The sequence below is a fragment of the Corylus avellana genome, chromosome ca1 (genome assembly GCF_901000735.1).
Source record: "Corylus avellana chromosome ca1, CavTom2PMs-1.0".
NCBI lineage: Eukaryota > Viridiplantae > Streptophyta > Magnoliopsida > Fagales > Betulaceae > Corylus > Corylus avellana.
In genome coordinates this window covers 21,658,841-21,678,880 of record NC_081541.1, presented here as the reverse complement: position 1 = coordinate 21,678,880, position 20,040 = coordinate 21,658,841, and the positions used below count along the sequence as shown (strand labels likewise).

Genomic DNA, 20,040 nt, shown 5'->3' with positions numbered 1-20,040 from the left:
ATGATATCTAATTTGATTAATGCCTAGTTTCATGAATTCTTCATATGTGTGTGCCTGATCAACATGTACATGTGGTATGGACTAATTAGTTAAATCAATTTGGATGACTAAGTCCTGGGTTTAACATAAGTAACAAAAGATATCCATACCGGATTCTTGGGTTAATCAAGATGGGGAACCGGGAGTATACACCCATGCCCTAGGCCTCATGTGTTTGTCGATTTAAATAGAACATATGCTTTTCTAAAGAACAACTTAGTATATACCATGTTAAATCCTTTAGGAAAGAAAAGAGTTAGAGTATACACCTATGCCTAACTCGTTGCTTAAGGAAATTTATAGCTTAAGAAGTATACACCCATGCCTTTAGGTTGAGAATCATTAGATAGACATAACTTGATAAAAACATTGGCATATTGATATATTAGCTTAATATAATTAGTGGTGGATACTAAAGCCATACCTTTTTATCATTATCAATTCAAATCCAATCTTTGTTTTATTTTACTTTGGGAATTTAATTTAGACAAGATTTAGCAGTCCTCGTGGGAATGACCTCGTATTTGCACACTATGCTACTATGTTGACCTCGTGCACTTGTGGGTAAAACATCCAGTTATTTGCCTATTAATTTAGGTAGGTAATTGTGGAACAACAAAAGGTTGTCACACCTAGGGTTGTCTTGACCTTAGTTTGTGGTTGTCTATACACATGCACTCTTGTGGGTTATGCATCACCTTTACTCAGGTGATTGAATTGTTTGTGTGATTGCATATGTTATGACTTTGCAGGCATCTGATTTTGTTTATCCTTCTTACCTATTGCATGATTGTTTTTACATTGATGATGTTGTTGAAATTTGGATAAACCTAGGGTTATTATTTTTCAAATACTTAGGATGTTTGTCTTGTGTTTTTGAATGAATTGGGCGCTCCTTGATTCATATGTGTTGGGAATTGTTCGCTGAATCCCGATGATGTTATATATGTGTTGACATTCAAATGTTTATAATGAATAATATATTATATTCACTAATTAAATGATTTGAGCATATGGCATATAAAATGTCGTTTACATGCTTATTACCAAGTTCATCATATTTGTTATGCATATGAAAGGTCCTAGGATTACATTAAATATGGCTATGGGTGTGAGTAACGTGGTTATCACATAAGGTATTAGTCCATAATCCTTGTATCCCTGAATGTATAAAGTTTGCAGTCGGTAAATGGAACTAGGCATTCGATTTTGAGAATGGCTGTTACACATCGAATCTTGGTGATCTACCTCGATCAACCGAAGTGGTGACTTCGGGATTGATGTGTAGTGTGTTGAGAACTTAAGGCATTGAACAGACCTAAGAGTTGTCTTTTCATAAATTGTTAAGTTTATTTTGGCCTTATTTAATGATGTTTATAATTTCCCATTCTTCCTCAAGTGTTGGGGTGAAGATTGAATGTTTAACAGTGCTTCCTGCCTTTTTGTCAGATGGGGCTTTAGGACGAGCTCGTGATTCGACTTCGAGAAGTGCTCTCAGGCTGTGCATTAGATGGCACATCAGGATGGGCTCATGACGGGACACAGTGAAGAGCTATCGGCTTTCTTGTTAGATAGGCATCAGGACGGGGATGTGACAGAACTGTAGAAGGAACTCCCTGATTCCTAGTTAAATGTCTCGTCAAGACGGATTCATAACGAGGTTGAGTTGATTTTACTCTCCTTAAGGATTTTGTTTTTGTTGGATGCACGTCAAGACATGAGGTGCAATTTTTGTGGTATCTTGGTTTTCTTACTTGTTTTATCTTCTCATTGCTCTTGGAAAAGCATTTGATGTGTTTATGAAAGTGTTCTACATTGTTCCGTTACCCAGACTTCACCTGGACATCCATTGGGCATTACATGGAAATGATTAGGTCATTTGAGAACGAAATTCCCGTCACTTGGGCGTCATCATGGGATTCATGACGAGAAAACAGGGAATTACTTCCCAATTCCCGTCATAACGGGTTTGAATCCCATTAGGACGTGACTGATTTCTGCAGAAAGTTCAGAGCTGTTTTGGACATAGCAAACGTCCAAACTTGAAGATTCTCATAATAGCTAAAGTTGTAGATTTGGGAAAGAGCTTTCCAGAGCCATTGAGTTTGCATTATTTGGAGCTCGGATGAAGAAGTTATGGTCGAAATACGTGGACTAGTTTTGGCTCTCCAAATGACTTTCCAGCTTTATGACAAGTTTGCTCTTTCTCTTTGTATATAGAGAAAATGATGCCCATTTGAGAAGGTTAGACCTCCAAGCATGAAAATTAGAAGGAAGAGTCTCTGGAGAAGGTTGATTACTCCTCTATGCTGATCCAAGAGGGATTGAGTTGGAAATTATCGTTGCTTTCCCTCTCTTGATGGTTGTGTAGCTTTCTTCCATGCTTCACCATTGTTGCACCAAGTGGAGTTCCTAAAAAGCTTGAAGCTTTCCATTGCTTGGGGTTGATGATTAGCGTGTTGCCTTGGGCATGTTTCCTTGCTCGTTCATCTACACAAAGTTTGCTGCTATGGATGCTTGAAGAAAGAAGTCTACCAAAGGGTCAGTAAGGAGATGCACTGCTTGAAGATGGTCACGATGAAGACAAGCTGGGAAGCTTATTGTTCTTACTAAGTTTAGAGGTCCTCGAGGTTGTGAGTATTGTCTATTCTATAATTGTGAATGTTCATTCAGTGATTTCCTGGGTTTGGCTACCCCGAAGTGGTTTTTACCATTGAGGTGCTCAAAGGGTTTTCCACTTCATAAACAAACTTTGTGTTGTGTTTGTGATGTTGCTTTAAATTCTGTTGTGCATGTTTTATTTTGTTATATGGCTTAGTTCCATACCTAGGTTTTTTGGTGATATTGTGTATTGCAATTTATTTTCTTTATATAAATTGCTTATGAGTTTAATTTGGGGGTAGAACACGATCCTCGTTGTTCTTTCAATTGGTATCAGAGCTGGTTCACTCGTGTTTGGACTAGCGTCCTGAGTACGTTCCTTAACCCCCTTTTGTTATTGGTTCTTCTTGATCTCATGTGCATTCTCTGTTTAAGAGAAACAATAAGATCAAGAAAAATGAGGATTATTTGAGGAGTAAGAAAGAGTCTAGTGTGGATAACACACTTGACCATAGTGAGTCATCCCATGATGATTCCGAAGATAAGAGTAACTTTCGAGTAGACTACATTAACCTTTTTTATTTTTGCACGAAACTACAAAAGATGAGTGTTTTGTCTGATAAAATGCTTCACATTTCTTGCATGGGTTCATAACTTCTGAGAATCCTAGGTTGAATGAGAATGTTAACTCCCTTGAAAAGAAACTTGTTGAAAAATCACACATTGAGTTGGTTGAGTAGACTAATCTCCAAGAAGACTATAATCAGCTTCCCATGAAGTTGAAAAAGGTTGAGATTGAAAGGGAATCCTTGGTAGTTAAATTGCATGAAGTGGATGTTGTTAATGATTCCTTGAAACATGAGAACTCGATGCTTGTTGATAAAGTTAAATCTCTTGAAGATGTTTGCATATATGAATTGTGTAACTCTTCTGATGATAATTTTTATTGCATCTTGAATTCCAACAAAATCTTTGAAAACAAGTGTGAGCTTGATTTTATTAAAATTGCTTCCTCTCCAAAAACCACACTTGTCAACAAAGGAAAAATAATTTTTTCCCCTCCTGCATGTGTTGATGATATTTGCCCTCTTGTTGTGAATAAGGGTAAGAGGGTTGGTATTGTAACAATCCTAAGTCCCTTTAGAGTATTTTTAGTTGACTCGTATATTTTTTTTTAAAAAAAAGGGTTGGCTTAGGTTAACAATGAGAATGGACGAATTAAAAATATATAATAATAATACATAATAATAATAGTAATAATAATAATAATAATAATAATAACAAGTAAATAAAATAAAAGAGTTAAATATAATAATAGTAATAATATATATATATATATGGAGCCCGGCCCTAGGCACCGACTACCAAAAGAAAAAAAAAAACCCTAAGCTCCTTGAAAACCTATTTCCTCTGATCTTCTACTCAGCCTATTTAAGGGAGTGAAACAAGCTTGCCGCACACCAAGAGAGAAAGAAAGAAAGAAAAAAAAAAAAAAAAAAGAGAAAAGGGATTTTTCTTGCCGCTCACTTTTCCCTCGTCACGTTGCTCTCCCTGTGTGTGTTAGGTATGGCCTCACATATTTGCTTTTCTTCATCTGATATATATATACTCATTAATAGCACAATTGTGAGTCAAATTTCAGCATTTTACCTTGGTTGCCGTGTGGCCTTGTAATGGGAAAGAAATTGTCTTCTTGTTTTACACCTCACGTGCAGCTACATATATATATATAGTGATTTGAAGGAATTATAGATATATATACATGAATACTTTAAAGTATATATATATATATATATAATGAGTTGAAGGATTTCAAATATATGTACATCTGATTGTTAAATATATTTATAATGATTCAATATATATATATAGTATGGAAGAACTTAAAGTATATATATATAAAGTAGTACTACTAAATAAAATAAATTCTGAAAATTTTATGAGAAAATATACCTAAATACCTAAGTAAGTTCATTCTCAATTTATTAGCAAGCCAACTCATAATAGTAGTAGAATGTTTTGTGGTGACGTGTATGAGGGTAGTAATGTGTCTGTATTTCCTTCAGGAGATTAGTTAGCAGTCAGAGGAAAATTTTACTGCAGTCAAGAGGTAAGTGAATTTCTTATCCCTTCCATAAAAATTATCATGTCATGCTATTTATGAAATTTTGTTTTCAATTGCAAATGATTATTTTGTTTATATTATGGAATTTTGCTACATGCATGACAAGTTTGAGAAAAAGAAATATTGTGAAAATAGTGATGTTTATAAAGAGATTTTGAGACAATGATCATAAACCCTCCTACATGTTGTCCTAGAGAAGTACAAGAAATGAGAAAAGAGTGTTATAAAATGAGGGCACATGTAGGGAGGAGTGTATTTTTGGCCCAAGAGAAACAAGAGAGAAGCTCGGTACCGATGCTAAGGATGGAGGCGCAACCGCTGAAGGAGGCTCTGCCAGAAGGTGGTTCCATCATAGTTTTATTTTTGCCATGCTGAGTGCACCCAGAGTTAATCGGCTGGCCAGGGGACGGGGCTGCGGCCACAGTATCTCATCCCAGGTCGCAAGGACCGCGCAACCCTAGTATATGGGGGTAACAGTATACATGGGCCCTAGTATGAGATAAAGACTATCATAAATTTTATTGATGAAAATATATTTTATTTGCTTTCTGTTTTCTTTAAAAATATACTGGGAACATATGTAGTTATGAGTTCCATTTTTCAAAACGGGACAAGGAGTAAAACTGCTCATGGCTGTGGATTTCACTTACTGGGCCCCCTTTGGGCTCATCAGTTTTTATTTCTTGTTTCAGGTGGTGACCAGGCTGCACTAGGAGGCCGGAATGGGGGCGGGCGTATTTAGGATTTCTTATGATTTCATATTAGTCAAGTTAATAAGTGCGTTGGCACAGTTTTCTTTCAGAAATTGATAGATTTATTTTAATAAGGATATCTATCTCGTTGTGAGACATATTTCTGTTAAACAAGAATATTTCAGTTTAGTTATTATTTTTAGACATGATATTCTAGACTTTCATGCATTCATTGTTATACTAGTATTGTTTAGTTGATAAACCTTATGGATCTTTGCGAGTAAGAAAATCATTAACAAACCTAACCCTAACGGGCTGGGGATGTTACAATTTTGGTATCAGAGCAAAGGTTATAAGGTTCTGTAGACTTTAAGAATTAGAACTATTGATAGAAGTAGTGGGGTAATGGGAAGCCACATTCCGGCCAAGTAGAGTCTGTCTTTGTAGTCACTTATAGATAGTACATGAATACATTCTAATTGCTTATTATTTTCTTCTCTTTTGCCTCGGTCGTAGAGCAATGGCACCCCCGACTCGCAGCCGTACTAACAACATCGAGGAGGGTCATACCGAGGGCAACGAGGCTGGGAACGGAGGAAACACCACTGCCAACCAGCAACCGGAAGCTTTGACTGCGTTGGCGGCGCAACTTGTGAGCTTACTGGCAATGGGTACCAATACCAAGGGAGGAACATCCAGTGAAGGGCAGCAAGGGTGTACTTTCGGAAACTTTAATCGGCAACGCCCTCCTGTTTTTGATGGACAACCCGATGCAATAGCTGCCGAAAACTGGGTCTTACAAATAGAGAAGCTGATGGATGTGATGAACTGCACCGAAGAACAGAGGGTCAAGTATGCTACCTTCTACCTCACTGAGGGAGCTGAACGGTGGTGGACCGCTCAGAAGGAACACCTGCAACAACGACTAGGAGCAATCATTCCCTGGATGGACTTCAAGGAGGCGTTCTTGGAGCGATTCTTTCCTCAAACTACTCGACAGGCCAAGGCCCAGGAATTTACAGATTTGATTCAAGGATCAATGACGGTGGAGCAATATGCTGCCAAGTTCATTGAACTTTCTCGCTTCGCGCCTTACTTGGTGTCCACAGAAGAGCTCACAGCAAGAAAGTTTGAACGAGGGTTACAGCCGCGCATCATGAATCAGATTGTGGGATTCGAGATTTGCAAATTGACAGACTTGATCAACAAGGCGGCAGTAATTGAGCGGACACAGAGAATGAACTCGGAATACTTTAATCAGAAGAAGAGAACTGCACCGCAAGGAAACCGCTCAGGGGGACAATCATTCAATGCCAATAAGAGGAGACTTAACCAACCAGCAGAGAGGAGTTACACACCTCAGCAATTCCATAACCAAAGAGGGGGCGAGCAACGCCCTTCCTGCCAGAAGTGCGGTAGGATGCATAGTGGGAATTGCCTCTACGGGCAAGCAGGCTGCTTTAAGTGCGGGAAACCTGGACATATCGCGAGAGACTGTAGGACTCCTGCCAACAACCAAGCCAATCAGAACCGCTCAGAGGGACAGAGAACCACGGCACCTGCTCGGGTATATGCTTTGACACCAAGCGATGCAGCGGCGTCAAACGACGTAGTAACAGGTACTCTTCCTATTTCGTCTGGTATAGCTTCTGTTCTTTTTGATTCAGGGGCAACACACTCGTTTGTGTCGTATTTCTTTGTTAAAGCCTGCTGTCTGGAGTCTGAAGCCTTAGATGTAAATTTAGCAGTTGCTACACCGATAGGGAGTACAATTTTATGCACCTTAGTAGTTAAGGATTGTCCTATTTTAGTTGAAGGCCATGTCATGCCCGCGAATCTCGTTATCTTTGAGATGAGCGGGTTTGATATTATTTTAGGCATGGATTGGCTATCCATGTATCATGCTTGCGTGGACTGCTTCCACAAGGAGATCGTGTTTAGACCACCGGGAGCAGCAGAGTTCAAGATTCGGGGGAATCAGAATACCGGCACAGTCAAATTGATATCTGCACTACGGGCGACCAAACTACTGAGAAGTGGGTGTTCAGGATACTTGGCTTGCGTGACAGAAGAAAAATTGGGATGCAAGCTTGAGGAAATATCTATAGTACGAGAATTTGCGGACGTTTTTCCAGAAGAGTTGCCAGGGATACCGCCGGACAGGGAGATCGAATTCACCATTGACTTATTACCAAACACTGCACCCATATCCAAGGCTCCGTACAGAATGGCACCGTTGGAGCTCAAGGAACTCAAGGATCAGTTACAAGAACTTCTGGACAAGGGTTTTATCCGCCCTAGTGTTTCTCCATGGGGAGCACCGGTCCTATTCGTGAAGAAAAAGGATGGGTCGATGAGACTATGTATCGACTATCGGGAACTGAATAAGGTGACAATCAAGAATAGATACCCATTACCGAGGATTGATGACCTCTTTGACCAGCTCCAAGGGTCACAGGTATTCTCAAAAATTGACCTCCGTTCCGGCTATCACCAACTCAAGATTCAAGAGAAGGATGTACAAAAGACGGCGTTCCGAACAAGGTATGGGCATTATGAATTCTTAGTCATGCCTTTTGGGTTAACTAATGCTCCGGCAGCTTTCATGGATATGATGAATCGGATTTTTCGAGAGCTTGTCGATCGGTGTGTGGTGGTATTTATCGACGACATCTTAATCTACTCAAAGAGTCGGGAGGAGCATGAAGAGCATTTGCAGACGGTGTTGAGCGTCTTGAGGAAACACCAACTCTACGCGAAATTCAAGAAATGCGAATTCTGGTTGGACAATGTGGCGTTCTTGGGGCACGTTGTTACCAAGGATGGAATTGCAGTAGACCCAGGGAAAGTGGAGGCGGTGGTCAATTGGGTGAGGCCGTCGAATGCCCATGAGGTGCGAAGTTTTCTGGGTCTTGCCGGCTATTATAGGAGATTCGTTGAAGGGTTTTCTCGGTTGGCAGCACCATTGACCAGACTTACAAGGAAGAACGAAAAATTTCAGTGGTCGGAGGAGTGTGAACAAAGTTTCCAAGAATTGAAGCAACGTTTAGTCACCGCACCGGTCCTCACTCTCCCATCAGGATCGGATGGATTTGTAATTTATAGTGATGCCTCACACAAAGGGTTGGGTTGCGTACTAATGCAGAAAGGGAAAGTAATCGCCTATGCCTCGAGACAGTTGAAGACTTACGAGCGCAATTATCCGACTCATGACCTTGAGCTTGCTGCGGTAGTCTTTGCTCTTAAGATATGGCGACACTACTTATACGGGGAGCGTTGTGAAATCTACACAGATCATAAAAGCCTGAAATACTTCTTCACCCAGAAAGAGCTCAATATGCGCCAAAGACGTTGGCTGGAACTCCTAAAGGACTATGATTGTACGATCAACTACCACCCAGGGAAGGCGAATGTAGTTGCTGATGCTCTCAGTAGAAAAACTATTGTTGGAAGCGTATCTGCCATGTTCACCATGCAAAAGGAACTACTCCTTGACTTGGAGAGGGCCGGAGTAGAGATGATGGTGGGAGAAATCTAGTCTTACATGAGTAGCCTAAGCTTGGAGCCGACCTTAATGGAGCAAATTAGAACCGCCCAGTTATCAGATAACGAAATTATTAGAAGCCGTGAAGAAGTTGAAAAAGGGGTACAATCAGATTTTCACATTGGTGGAGATGGGATATTAAAGTTTCGCAACCGAGTGTGCATTCCCAAGGACGCAGAACTGAAGAGAGTCATCTTGTCAGAAGCCCATCAGTCCCTATATACAGTCCATCCAGGTAACACCAAGATGTATCGGGATTTACGTAGAAATTATTGGTGGAAAGGAATGAAGAAGGATATCGCACGGTATGTAGAACAATGCCTCACTTGTCAGCAAGTTAAGGCAGAGCACCAGAGACCTGCGGGACCTTTGCAACCCCTACCTATTCCTGAGTGGAAATGGGAACGTATTTCAATGGATTTTGTGTCAGGCTTTCCTCGAGCTCCTAGTGGCCAAGATGCAGTATGGGTCATTGTTGATCGGTTGACTAAGACTGCGCACTTCCTACCCATCAAGATGACTTACAGTATGGATCGACTTGCCGAGCTTTACATCAAGGAGATCGTACGATTACATGGGATTCCTGTGTCGATTGTGTCGGATCGTGATCCAAGATTCACCTCTAGATTTTGGAGGAGTTTACAGGAAGCATTGGGAACAAAGCTAACCTTCAGCACAGCGTTTCACCCTCAAACAGACGGACAGACTGAACGGACAATTCAAACCTTGGAAGACATGTTGCGACTATGTGTTTTGGACTTCAAAGGAAGCTGGATCCAGTACATTCCATTGATAGAGTTCGCTTACAACAACAGCTATCACGCTAGCATTGAGATGGCACCCTATGAAGCCTTGTACGGGAGGCGGTGTAGGTCGCCATTATACTGGGATGAAGTAGGAGAGAGAAAATTACTCGGACCAGAGATCATTCAAGACACCTGTGAGAAGATAGCAGTGATTAAGCAGAGATTAGCAGCAGCTCAGAGTCGACAGAAGAGCTACGCCGATGTTAGACGACGAGAACTGGAATTCGAAGTCGGCACAAAGGTCTTTCTCAAGGTCGCCCCTATGAAAGGAGTAATGAGGTTCGGAAGAAGAGGAAAGCTGAGCCCCAGATTTGTGGGCCCCTTCGAGATTCTCGAGAAGATTGGCACGGTGGCATATCGTTTGGCACTACCACCAAACTTGACAGGAATTCACAATGTATTTCATATATCCATGCTAAGGAAATACGTACCGGATCCCACACATGTATTGGAAAGCGAGCCCCTGCAGATTCAATCCAACATAACTTATGAGGAGACACCGACAAGAATACTGGATAGAAGGCAACAAGTCCTCAGGAACAAGACTATCTCTTTAGTGAAAGTGTTATGGAGTAACCACTCCGTGGAAGAAGCTTCATGGGAATTGGAGGAGAGCATGCGGGAGAAGTACCCGTATCTGTTTGAGTGAAAGCTGATAGGCCTCAAAGCGACTCTGGCACATCAGGTAATTCCTATGGTCAGTGGGTTAGTTGTTCACCAAATTTCGAGGACGGAATTTTTATAAGGGGGGAGGATTGTGACAATCCTAAGTCCCTTTAGAGTATTTTTAGTTGACTCGTAGATATTTTTTTAAAAAAAGGGTTGGCTTAGGTTAACAATGAGAATGGACGAATTAAAAATATATAATAATAATACATGATAATAATAATAATAATAAGTAAATAAAATAAAAGAGTTAAATATATATATATATTGAAGCCCGGCCCTAGGCGCCGACTACCAAAAGAAAAAAAAACCTAAGCTCCTTGAAAACCTATTTCCTCTGATCTTCTACTCAGCCTATTTAAGGGAGTGAAACAAGCTTGCCGCACACCAAGAGAGAAAGAAAGAAAGAAAAAAAAAAAAAAAAAAGAGAAAAGGGATTTTTCTTGCCGCTCACTTTTCCCTCGTCACGTTGCTCTCCCTGTGTGTGTTAGGTATGGCCTCACATATTTGCTTTTCTTCATCTGATATATATATACTCATTAATAGCACAATTGTGAGTCAAATTTCAGCATTTTACCTTGGTTGCCGTGTGGCCTTGTAGTGGGAAAGAGATTGTCTTCTTGTTTTACACCTCACGTGCAGCTCTATATATATATATATATAATGATTTGAAGGAATTACAGATATATATACATGAATACTTTATATATATATGTATAATGAGTTGAAGGATTTCAAATATATGTACATCTGATTGTTCAATATATTTATAATGATTCAAGGTATATATATATATATAATATACAGTACTACTATATATATATATATATACATAGCATGCTAACGGACGTGTATATATATATATATATATGGTATTCAAGTTGTTCATCTATATATATAGATGGGGTAGTGGGCAGTGTATATATATATATATAGTATGGAAGAACTTAAAGTATATATACATAAAGGAGTACTACTAAATAAAATAAATTCTGAAAATTTTATGAGAAAATATACCTAAATACCTAAGTAAGTTCATTCTCAATTTATTAGCAAGCCAACTCATAATAGTAGTAGAATGTTTTGTGGTGACGTGTATGAGGGTAGTAATGTGTCTGTATTTCCTTCAGGAGATTAGTTAGCAGTCAGAGGAAAATTTTACTGCAATCAAGAGGTAAGTGAATTTCTTATCCCTTCCATAAAAATTATCATGTCATGCTATTTATGAAATTTTGTTTTCAATTGCAAATGATTATTTTGTTTATATTATGGAATTTTGCTACATGCATGACAAGTTTGAGAAAAAGAAATATTGTGAAAATAGTGATGTTTATAAAGAGATTTTGAGACAATGATCATAAACCCTCCTACATGTTGTCCTAGAGAAGTACAAGAAATGAGAAAAGAGTGTTATAAAATGAGGGCACATGTAGGGAGGAGTGTATTTTTGGCCCAAGAGAAACAAGAGAGAAGCTCGGTACCGATGCTAAGGATGGAGGCGCAACCGCTGAAGGAGGCTCTGCCAGAAGGTGGTTCCATCATAGTTTTATTTTTGTCATGCTGAGTGCACCCAGAGTTAATCGGCTGGCCAGGGGACGGGGCTGCGGCCACAGTATCTCATCCCAGGTCACAAGGACCGCGCAACCCTAGTATATGGGGGTAACAGTATACATGGGCCCTAGTATGAGATAAAGACTATCATAAATTTTATTGATGAAAATAAATTTTATTTGCTTTCTGTTTTCTTTAAAAATATACTGGGAACATATGTAGTTATGAGTTCCATTTTTCAAAACGGGACAAGGAGTAAAACTGCTCATGGTTGTGGATTTCACTTACTGGGCCCCCTTTGGGCTCATCAGTTTTTATTTCTTGTTTCAGGTGGTGACCAGACTGCACTAGGAGGCCGAAATGGGGGCGGGCGTATTTAGGATTTCTCATGATTTCATATTAGTCGAGTTAATAAGTGCATTGGCACAGTTTTCTTTCAGAAATTGATAGATTTATTTTAATAAGGATCTCTATCTCGTTGTGAGACATATTTCTGTTAAACAAGAATATTTCAGTTTAGTTATTATTTTTAGACATGATATTCTAGACTTTCATGCATTCATTGTTATACTAGTATTGTTTAGTTTATAAACCTTATGGATCTTTGCGAGTAAGAAAATCATTAACAAACCTAACCCTAACGGGCTGGGGATGTTACAGGTATTGACCTGAGTCTGACTAATTCTAAGTCCAAGTATATCCCCCCCACCCATAGGAGACAAACTTCTCAAAAGTTTGTTTCTACTTGCCATCACTGTGGCAAAGTTGGTCTTATCCGACCAAATTGTTTCTTGTTGAGGCCCCCTACCATTATTAATGGTCCTACTCCTTGTTCTAGGAAGTTGGATAAAGAGAAGAGAGTCTTAGAGTGTAACATCCCCAGCTCGTTAGGGTTAGGTTTGTTAATAATTTACTCGCAAAGATCCATAAGGTTTTTCAACTAAACAATACTAGTATAACAATGAATGCATGAAAGTCTAGAATATTATGTCCAAAAATAATAACTAAACAGAAATATGTCTCACAACGAGATAGAAATCCTTGTTAAAATAAATTTGTCAATCTCTAAAAGAAAACTGTGCCAACGCACTTATCAACTTGACTAATATGAAATCATAAGAATTCCTAAATATGCCCGCCCCCATTCCGGCCTCCTAGTGCAACCTGATCACCACCAGAAACAAGAAATAAAACTGATGAGCCCAAAAGGGGGTCCAGTAAGTGAAATCCACAACCATAAGCGATTTTACTCCTTGTCCCATTTTGAAAATTGGAACTCATAACTACATATGTTCCCAGTATATTTTTAAAGAAAATAGAAAGTAAATAAAATATGTTATCATCAATAAAATTTGTAATAGTCTTTATCTCATACTAGGCCCATGTATACTGTTACCCCCGTAAACTAGGGTTGCGCGGTCCTTGCGACCTGGGATGAGATACTGTGGCCACAGCCCCGTCCCCTGGCCAGCCAATTAACTCTTGGTGCACTCAGCATGGCAAAAAAAAAAACTATGATGAAACCACCTTCTGCCAGAGCCTCTTTCAGTGGTTACGCCTCCATCCTTAGCGTCGGTACCGAGATTCTCTCTTGTTTCTCTTGGGACCAAAAATACACTCCTCCCTACATGTGCCCTCATTTTATAACACTCTTTTCTCATTTCTTGTACTTCTCTAGGTACATCTTAGAGCAACATGTAGGAGGGTTTATTATCATTTTCTCAAAATTCTCTTTATAACATCAATATTTTCACAATCTTTCTTTTTCTCAAACTTGTCATGCATGCATAATAATTCCATAATATAAACAAAATAATCATTTGCAGTTTGAAACAAAATTGCATAAATAGCATGACATGATAATTTTTTTGGAAGGGATAATAAATTCACTTACCTCTTGACTGCAATAAAAATTTCCCCTGACTGCTAACTAGTCTCTTGAAGGAAATATAGACACGTTACTACCCCCATACATGTCACAGTAATGCATTCTATTAGTACTATGAGTTGGCGTGCTAATCAATTAAGGATGAACTTACTTAGGTATTTAGGTATGCTTTCCCATAAAATTTCCAGAATTTATTTTATTCCTTAGGATTCATATATATATATATATCTTAATGTGTTTTGAATTATTTGTCTATAAAAAACTACTCTCATTTATTCTATATTTATATACATATGTAGCTAAGTATACTACAAACCTTGTTGCACCTATATATACATGCCGAGGTATTGCATCTGTATATATATAGGAATACTAGTTTGAACCATCATCATATATATCTATATATCTTGAAACATTCCAGATGTACGTGTATTTATAAATATTTCCATCATTATATATATATATATATACTTTAAAGTAGTCCCATGTATATATTTGTAAATCCTTCAAAACATTATATATATTTACATATTTTGAAGCAATCCAGATGTACGTATATTAAAAAAATACTACAATTCATTATATATATATATACACTTTAAAGTATTCTTCATGTATATGAATATTTATAAATCCTTTAAATCATTATATATATCTTGGGTGCAATATGGCTGCACGTGAGGAGTAAAAGAAGCAATTCTCTCTTTCCCACTACAAGACAACACGGCCACCAAGGCAAAAACTACAATTTTGACTCACAATAGTGCTATGAATGAGAATTTATATAAGATGAAGAAAAAAAAAAACTTGTGAGGAAAAGAAACCATGCTTGACAGGATTGTATGAAGGAATAGCAAGAGAGAGCAACGAAGGAATATAAGAGGTGGCCGTCTGCCCTAGGGTTGTCTTCTTCTTAATTAGGTTGGACAAAAGAAAAATAACGAAAAGGGTTTTCAAGGGTAGGCCGCGCTTAGGGCTTTCATTTTTTTTTTTTTTTAGTTTATTATTATTATTACTATTATTTTATATTTTTAGTCTCTTTATTTTATTTTATTTACTTATTATTATTATTATTATATTTTCGTCCATTCTCATTATTAACTTAAGCCAACTCTCTTTTTTTTTTTTTTAGTCGGGGCCTAGGGCTTTCCATATATATATATATATATATATATATTCTTCTTTATTTTATTATTTATATTTTACTATTTTATTATTATTATTATTATATTTTTAAATTCGTCCATTCTCATTGTTAACCTAAGCCAACCCCTTTTTAAAAATCTATGAGTCAACTAAAAATACCCTAAAGGGACTTAGGATTGTCACATAGAGTCGGTTGGACCTAAGGTTTTAGGCCAAGGGAAAAAGGTTTGGATTCCCTTGAAGTCTAAGGTTGAGGGTGTTGACTGATAAGCGTCGAATGTTGCGCATTCAAGCTCCTTAACTCACATATGTTAATTTCTTAGCATTGTTATTTGTTTTATTTTGTGTTATTTTATTGTTTTCAGGTTTAAAATAAAGATGCAATTAATTTCATTAATTTTGGGCTTAAAGAACACTTTGAGAGGACTTAGAAGATATGGTTAAGCCTAACTAATCATATAGAGGACCTATATGATGTGGTTATGTTTAATCAAATCAAGGAAAGGATTAAATCGAAATTTCTCTAATTGGAGTTAAAATCGGATTGGATTAAATTTCAGATTCTGCATACATCTCAGTATTTTGGCCATAACTTTCAGTTCAAATATTGGGTTAAGGTGAAGCCAGCGGCACTAGAAAGCTAACTGAAAATGATACAAATCAATGTGAAATAGGGTTTTTCTAATACAAACATTTGCTAGGCCAAAAGTGTCCCTGAATACAAGAACGCAAATCTGGACGATTCCTATTCTGATTTGTACTTGGATTGCTTCCTAGTTTGACTCGGAGATTGAAGTATGAATTTTTTTGGTATTCCTAGGGCTTCTAGAGTTTGTTTTACACCCTATAAACAAGCCTCTAAGCCTTGAAGAGAGGTGTGCTTAGTTCTAGACAGAAAATATCTTCTTGGAGGCTTAAAAAGTTGAAGATAAGATGTACATGGCAGGAGGACATTCTAGTACCACCATGAGCGATTAAATTCGTAATAGGATGTTGATATAGCCCTTTCCAAGTAACAATGGTTTAATTGTATTTTAATTTGAGATTTTCTATATGCATGATGGTTTTATAACTATGAGAATTGATTTTAATGCTTATATTTAATCATTATGAAATTATTCTCTTGTCTTAGAAAGGTTTTTATATTGATTGAACTCAATCCTTCATATTTTCTATGATTATATGAATGATTGTTATACAACAATTTTAATTGACATATAATCAATAGGATTTGATAGGCCATGCCTAGGGAAGGCGAATTTGTCTACACCCTAGCTTAGTGTAGTTTAGGTAGACTATTTGTACTAACCTAATGAGTTGTGCTTATCCATTGATTGGGTGTAACATATTAAGATATTTGATGGTCCATACCTAGTAAAGACGGACCGCATCGCATCTAGAGGTTAGGCAGACGGTTCATGCCAACCAAAGATGGATTATTCTTAATTCTTAATGATGGTATTTTTTTGACTACTAGAGTGAGACGAACCCTATATCATGCATAGTATGAATTTCCTGTATTAATTTATGATTGACCATTGTTATGTGCTTAGTTGTGAAATCAACCCCCTATTTTCTTTTGCATCACAATCTACTCTTTTTTTTTTTTTTATGCATTTAATTTATAAATCAAAAAACAACATTCATCTTTTAATTGAGTTATATTTAATTTGAAAAACTTGATAATGACACCAGTGTAGTCCTTGAGGTTCGACACCCTCTATATAGCCTTATTCTACTAGGATTCGTCCTATTGCGAGTGGTAATTTTATTATTGATATCTTTGCACACAAAAAGACCACATAAATTTTTGGCGTCATTGCTGAGGACTGCTTAACGGTTGCATTATTAAGTTTTAAAGATTAAATCTATCTTAATTTTTTTTTTCTTTATTTTTCTTTCTAATCTTATTTTTGTTTTTGTTTTTGTTGTTTTTGATCTTGCTCACGTCCGAAGCTGCCCAGGAGATCCAGCACGCTGCGCTACAATTTTAGGGCCGTTTGTGAGCTTTAATTTTTTGTTTTTATTTTTGTTTCTCTTTAGTTTATATTGGGTCATCATTCTTTATCATTGTCTTTAATCTCTTGTGACCTTGACATTGAACGCACTCTTAGGCAACTTAGATCTAAAAGGAATTCTTATTTGCAAAGAGAGAGTCCCACTGAGACCATGGCCGAAGGACACCCCGTGGCTCTGAGAGATTACTATCTCCTAACCACTTACACTTCTCCCTCATGCCTTCGGCTACCGGATGTTGCGGTAGCCCAATATGAAACCAAGTCCAGTACTATTCAAATGGTACCATGTTTTCTTGGACTGGATAACCCCGACCCTTACGAGCACCTCCAGAAGTTTCTCTAGGTCTATTACACCATTAAGCTGAACGGCTTCTCCGAAGATGCCTTAAAGATGCGTCTCATCCCTTTCTGACTTAAGGAACGAGCCAAGCATTGGTTCAATTCCTTAGGACCCAACACCATCACTTCTTGGGCTCAAATGCAACAAGAGTTTTTAAAGAAGTACTTCCCCATAGGAAAGACCAACGACTATAGGAGAGCCATCATGGGTTTCTCCCAATATGATGGGGAACAATTTTATGAGACTTGGAAGAGATTAAATGACCTTCTCAGAAAGTGCCCACATCATCTAGTCCCGATACGGCAGTTAGTTCAATACTTTTATGATGGCTTAACCGAGCCTCATAGACAAATGGTTGATGCCTCCTGTGGTGGAATCTTTATGATGAAAAGTGAGGATGAGGCATGGATTTTGTTTGAGAACCTTAGTGACAATTCTGCATATCATGCTAGTCGTAGGCAACCCGCACTCAAGGCCCCAAAGACTTAAGGTCTTTTTGAGATTGGAAAGCCTAGTCATAGTATGAACCCTGAGATGGCTATACTATCTCGAAAGATGGACCAAATGTTGGCAGCTGTGGCCGCTTCCCCTCACATGACCACAAAGCATGACCCATGTTCATTTTGTTTTAGTCCTATGCATCAAGATATTGACTGTCCCTCTACTGGACAATTTTCTAATATTCGTAATGAATAGGTAAATGCAGCATTCTTAAGACCGGACAATGACCTATACTACAATTCTTACAACCCTGGATGGAGAAATCATTGTAACTTCTAGTGGAAAGCTCAAGCTTTAGGCAACTCAAGTATAGGACTGCACAATCAAGCACAAACTACCAGCAGCCCTATCAGCCTTCTTCCACATAACGACCTCCCCAACAGCAGTATCAGGACGAGCCACCTCGTCTAATGAATTTTAACTATGTAGAGAAGATGGTAGCTAATCAGGAGAAAATGTTCGAGAAGGTGTTAGCTGCCCTCAACCGACTGGATGCCATTGATCAACTGCTGCACTTTCACTCTCAATCCATCGCCAAGATAGAAGCTCAAGTCGGACAAATTGCCAATGCCCTTAACAGGATGGAAGAAGGAACGCTTCCAAGTGAGCCAGTGGCCAATTCTAGGGGACAATACATGGTGGAAGGGAGTACTTCTCATCTGAAGAAGGTCCAAGTTATCATAACACTGAGGAGTGGAAAAGTGATCGACAATCATGTGTAAGAAAAGAAAGATGAGCAAACAAAGGCCCCATAGAGTGTGCAGAGGGAAAGGTTAGCAAGTAAGTACTGAGGCTTCTTCATCATTTGCTCCCACTCCTAAGATACCATATGAGCCCCGGGCTCCTTATCCAGAACATCTCAAGACATCCTCTCATTTTGGGAAACAAGGAGAAAATATAAAAGACATGATGGAGGTGTTCAATCCAGTAAAGATCAACCTCCCGCTCCTTGATGTCATGAAGCAAGTTCCCGCCTATGCCAAGTTTCTCAAGGACTTATACACTCAAAAGCGTAAGATTAGGGGTCACATCTCTAAGAAAGTCCACCTCATCGAGCAAGTAAGTTCTCTCATCCAATACAACACCCCTCCAAAGTTCAAGGACCCTGGTGCTCCTACAATTGCTTGTTCATTGGTGATCGAGCGATTGATAAAGCACTCCTTGACTTAGGAGCAGGTGTCAACTTGCTACCTTACTCGGTATATAAGCAACTAGGCCTAGGAGAGCTGAAACCCATGAAGACAGTCTTACAGCTTGCAGATCGATCTATCAGGCATTCCCATGGGATCATTGAAGATGTCATAATCAAGGTGGACAAGTTCTACTTTCCTGTAGATTTCATAGTTCTTGATATAGAGCTTGTCCCCAATTCCCATAAGCCCATACTTGTGATCCTTGGACGACCTTTCTTAGCTATGGCTAATGCATACATAAATTGTAGAACCGGGGTGATGTCCATATCTTTTGGGAATTTGAAAGCCAAATTGAACATCTTCCATGCCGCACATCAGCCACCGAATGAGAAGGAATGTTTCCTCCTTAACACCATTGAGGACCTTGTAGAAGACCTACCTCCCATCCCCCTACTTGATGAGAGTTGTGAGGACCCCCTTAGAGGGGATGAGTTGATCACTGATCCCTTTTGGGAGAGACACATAGAGAATCCTCATAGGGAAATCAAAATATACAAGTGGAGACAAGAAGGTTGAGGGTGAGGAACGGAATCCTATCCTTAGAGGAGTGCCTTGTTGTGCTAAAAAGGAAGGGTCAGAAAAGGTTGATTAGACTGTTGAAGGATCGAGGAAAGATCCTTCAGAATGGAGATTTGGATTGATCAGATCCATCGGATCGAGTGCAGGCCCTATGCGCTCAAGTCCTCCATCTGGCCAGGGTACATGATCTCCTTCCATGTTTTATCTTCTCTATTGTTGTTCCATTTTTATAGTTTGATTATATTTTGACAACAATGTATGCATTTGACTATTTTCTTGGTTGGATTATAAGTTTCTTTTTTAGGACATGTGTTTTTGCAATCAAATTTGGGGGTATGATATGCCACAGATCTACTCATTCAGGTATTCCGATCCTCTTGCTTTTGTTTTTCAATTCTACACACACATTGG

General features: G+C 38.5%; 2 protein-coding genes across 2 annotated transcripts; both read left to right on the top strand.

Annotated features, from left to right (window-relative positions):
- Positions 1 to 5,977: 5,977 nt before the first annotated feature.
- Positions 5,978 to 7,190, top strand: LOC132167403 (uncharacterized). The gene is made up of 2 exons (XM_059578373.1): positions 5,978 to 7,024; positions 7,125 to 7,190. Exons 1-2 carry the CDS (start codon positions 5,978 to 5,980, stop codon positions 7,188 to 7,190), a joined length of 1,113 nt encoding a protein of 370 aa, XP_059434356.1.
- Positions 7,191 to 19,152: 11,962 nt separating this feature from the next.
- Positions 19,153 to 19,626, top strand: LOC132167394 (uncharacterized). Its single transcript, XM_059578360.1, has one exon. The coding sequence runs from the start codon at positions 19,153 to 19,155 to the stop codon at positions 19,624 to 19,626; it is 474 nt and encodes a 157-aa protein (XP_059434343.1).
- Positions 19,627 to 20,040: the final 414 nt, after the last annotated feature.